Here is a 3,536-nt window from a genome sequence, read left to right as displayed (position 1 = left end):
TAACTTCAACTCCAACTTTCTGTTTCTTGGTTCAATTTCACTTGTTTCATTGCTCCCTCTTTGCTTCTAGCCGTTCCTTCTTTCTTCCACTTTTCTCCAAGCTTTCTTCACCTATCATTAATCAACCAAACACATCAAAGCTATGCCCAAAATCATGAGATATTCAATTTATCATAATATGCACAAATTATAGCATAAAACCTCATGAATTTGCATTAATTCATATATAGTTGATTCAATCAAAGCAAGCATGAAAATCTACCCAATTGGCTTGCTTATGGCTCAAGAAAGTGCATAATTCAAGTGAAAACAAAAGAAAAAGACTAGTGAAACTAGGCTAAGATGACTTGTCATCAGTATAAAAGATTACAACATTCGGCGTGGAGTAGAGTACAGAGTTATGCAGTCAGATAATCTGAAATACCAAGGGATATGTAAGGAGTTTGGTAACGGGTGCACGTGGTTGATTCATATAGTCATGCGAAAAAGAAAGAGCACATGGGAAGTCGGGAGGTACAACGGACCACACACGTGTATGGCCACATCGATATCGAGCGACCACAAACAGCTTGATTATCATGTCATATGTGCGAGGATCTTTCCATTGGTTAGAACTAATGCGTCGGTGTCGATTAAGGTGCTGCAAGAGGCAACGGAGGCGACATATGGTTTCAGGCCTAGTTATAGGAAGGTGTGGTTGGCAAAGTAGAAGGCAATAGCATAGATCTATGGCAATTGGGAGGAGTCATATGGTGATCTGCCCCGCTGGATTATTGGGGTCACATCCACCATGGACGGTTCTGTTGCTCTGCTGAAGACCTCTCCGGTTAGAGTGGGTGATCAGGTTGACGAAGATAGAGTCTACTTTCATCGCATGTTCTGGACATTCCCTCCATGTATTGAGGTATTCTGACACTGTAAGTCGCTTGTCAGTATCGACGGAACACACCTGTATGGCAAGTATGGAGGGACGTTGTTGTTGGCGATTGCTCAAGATGGAAACTCGAATATATTGCCTGTTGCGTTTGCACTCGTGGAGGGGGAAAATGCAGAGTCTTGGTCATATTTTCTATCCAACCTTAGAAGACATGTTACTCCAGAGCAAGGTATCCTCGTGATTTCTGATCGACACAATGGCATCAAGGCTGCACTGGAGGCACCAGAAAGTGGTTGGCGACCTCCCCATGCTTATCAGGCATTCTGTATTTGGCATGTTGCTACAAATTTTGCCCTTACTTTCAAGGGGCAGGATGCAAGGAGGTGGCTGGTAAATGCCGCTTATGCAAAGACAGAAGCAGAATTTGACTATTGGTTTGATATAATGAGGACAGAGAACTCGGCTTTGTGTGATTGGGTAAACAGGATGGAGTATGAGAGGTGGACACAGCACAAGGATGGGGGGAGACGATATGGTCACATGACGACCAACATTTTTGAGTGCGTGAACTCTGTTTTGAAGGGCACAAGAAATCTACCGGTGACATCCTTGGTAAAGTCAACCTATCTTCGACTGGCTGAGTTGTTTGGTTATCTGGGGCAGACAGCAGAGGCACAGTTAGGGTTCGGCCACCGGTATTCCCAGGCACTTATTAAGGCCATTGAACGAAACTTGAGGGATTCGAGGTGCTTCACTGTGACCGTGTTTGATAGGCATCAACTTGACTATACAGTGGTAGAGACTACCCCCACAGGCAAATTCTTGTTGGTAGCTACTGGGTTTCCCTAAGGGATCGCACCTGCGATTGTGGATACTTCTAGGCGCTGCACTACCCCTGTTGCCATGCCATCGCATGCTGTGTGCAGTCACAACTAGATTGGGCTACTTACGTCGATGAAGTCTATAGCATGTCTGAGGTATTTAAGGTGTATCAGATGTCCTTTGCACCTTGTATTCTAGAGGGGCTTTGGCCCCCGTATGACGGTCCGACTGTCATTCCCAACCCAAACACGAGATGGGCAAGAGAAAGACGACCACGGTCTACCCACATCCGCAACATTGCAACAACATAGACGAAGCTAACACCAGTCGACCGAAGAGGTTTGGCCTGTGCAGGCAGCCAGGTCACACCCGAAGGGGTCGCCCTCAGCGAGGTTCTACCAGCGGCATATAGGTTTATCATAGTTTAGTGACTTTGTATTAGGTTATGTGTCAGTTTACTAATTATCAGTTTATTGTTTGTCCTTATGACTTTGCTACTTTGTGTTAAGAGTGTCCTTTAATTGTTATCAGTTTATTAGTTACCTTTAATTGAAGTAGTTGATTATCACTTTGCTACTTTGTATTAACATACTCGGAACTAAATCAATTTGATGAAATGAAGGAAAAATCGACTTCCTTTATACAAATGATCATATAGTCATGAAATAGATATATCATTAGCCATATAGTAGTAAATGAAGATCCCAAATAACAGTCATCCATAATAATTAAACATAAAGTCACTAACAAGTAGCTAAATCACATACCCAAAATAAAAATACAATACAATAGACTAATCATCACGATCATCCTGGGCGGCAGCATCAAAAGGACCAAGCAGATGAGATCCCGTCCCACGGCGAGCGAGATGCCCGACTCTTGTCGGTCGGGCCGCCTCCTGTGCAGCATCATCAACCGGAGGGTCTAACCCAAATGCAAACTGGAGGGTCCCTCCCATGGTGAACCAAGTATCCAACAGGCTACCTGCAGGATCGTTAAGATCCACCACATACTGCCCCTGGTAGTCAGGTGCCTGGGACTGCATCTCTGTCATATGTGGGTAGTAAGCTGCGGTATCGAACTGCACATCCGGCATCTGCGGATGGTAAGGCGGGGCATCGAACTGCACATGGGACAGGCCAGCATCATCCCCAATCATCGCAGTGAACTCTACATAAAACTGTGAGCTACCCATCTGATCATCTAAATCCACAATCATCGTCGCCGTACCGAGATCAGCATACATCTGCGAACTGGGCTCAAGCATTGAAGAGTAGTAAATAGAATAAACAACAACCACAATAGAATAAAAATATTATAACATAACACTAAATAGAATAAATAACAGCCACAATTATAAAAATATTATAATAGCGAATATAATACTTCATATCATAAAAATATAATAACCAAAATAAAATAAATAACAAGCACAACTATAAAACTTTGTCAAGTTAAAACAAAAAAATGTTCCAAAAAATAATTGTAAAAAATAAAAAAGGGACAAATCATAAAAAAAATGGACTCATATGAGCCTAAACAATAAGAATTCCATAAAATAAACCAACAACACATAGAATATTATTCATTGAAGGAAACTAAATTCAGTTAATTAATCATATTTGGAAATTAACGAAAAAAAATGCTACCCAAACCGACTAAACTAACATCCTAACATGCAAAGCCTAAGTTCAAACTATAGGGATTAATCTATAAATTCTTGTTCCTCTACTTACATACCATTTTTCTAATTAACAAATGCTAACGCTAAAAAAAAAAGTAACTTACCTCGTCACCAACGGCACCGGCAATATGCGCAACACCGTTCAGTCGGTAC

General features: G+C 41.9%; 1 protein-coding gene across 1 annotated transcript; it reads left to right on the top strand.

Annotated features, from left to right (window-relative positions):
* Positions 1-535: 535 nt before the first annotated feature.
* Positions 536-1,726, top strand: LOC107495403 (uncharacterized). Its single transcript, XM_016116552.1, has 2 exons — positions 536-696; positions 934-1,726. The coding sequence occupies exons 1-2, from the start codon at positions 536-538 to the stop codon at positions 1,724-1,726; spliced, it is 954 nt and encodes a 317-aa protein (XP_015972038.1).
* The last annotated feature ends 1,810 nt before the right edge of the window (positions 1,727-3,536 follow it).

Source organism: Arachis duranensis, chromosome 6, assembly GCF_000817695.3.
Source record: "Arachis duranensis cultivar V14167 chromosome 6, aradu.V14167.gnm2.J7QH, whole genome shotgun sequence".
Lineage (NCBI taxonomy): Eukaryota > Viridiplantae > Streptophyta > Magnoliopsida > Fabales > Fabaceae > Arachis > Arachis duranensis.
The sequence above is the reverse complement of the archived record's forward strand: the minus strand, read 5'-3'. Positions and strand labels throughout refer to the sequence as shown.

Excerpts from the sequence above, each read along its gene's own strand:
- LOC107495403 (XM_016116552.1), top strand. The coding sequence starts at position 536 with ATGGCCACATCGATATCGAGCGACCACAAACAGCTTGATTATCATGTC. Across the intron at positions 697-933 it reads CCTAGTTATAGGAAGGTGTG|TATCGACGGAACACACCTGT; the intron begins GTTGGCAAAGTA and ends GTCGCTTGTCAG.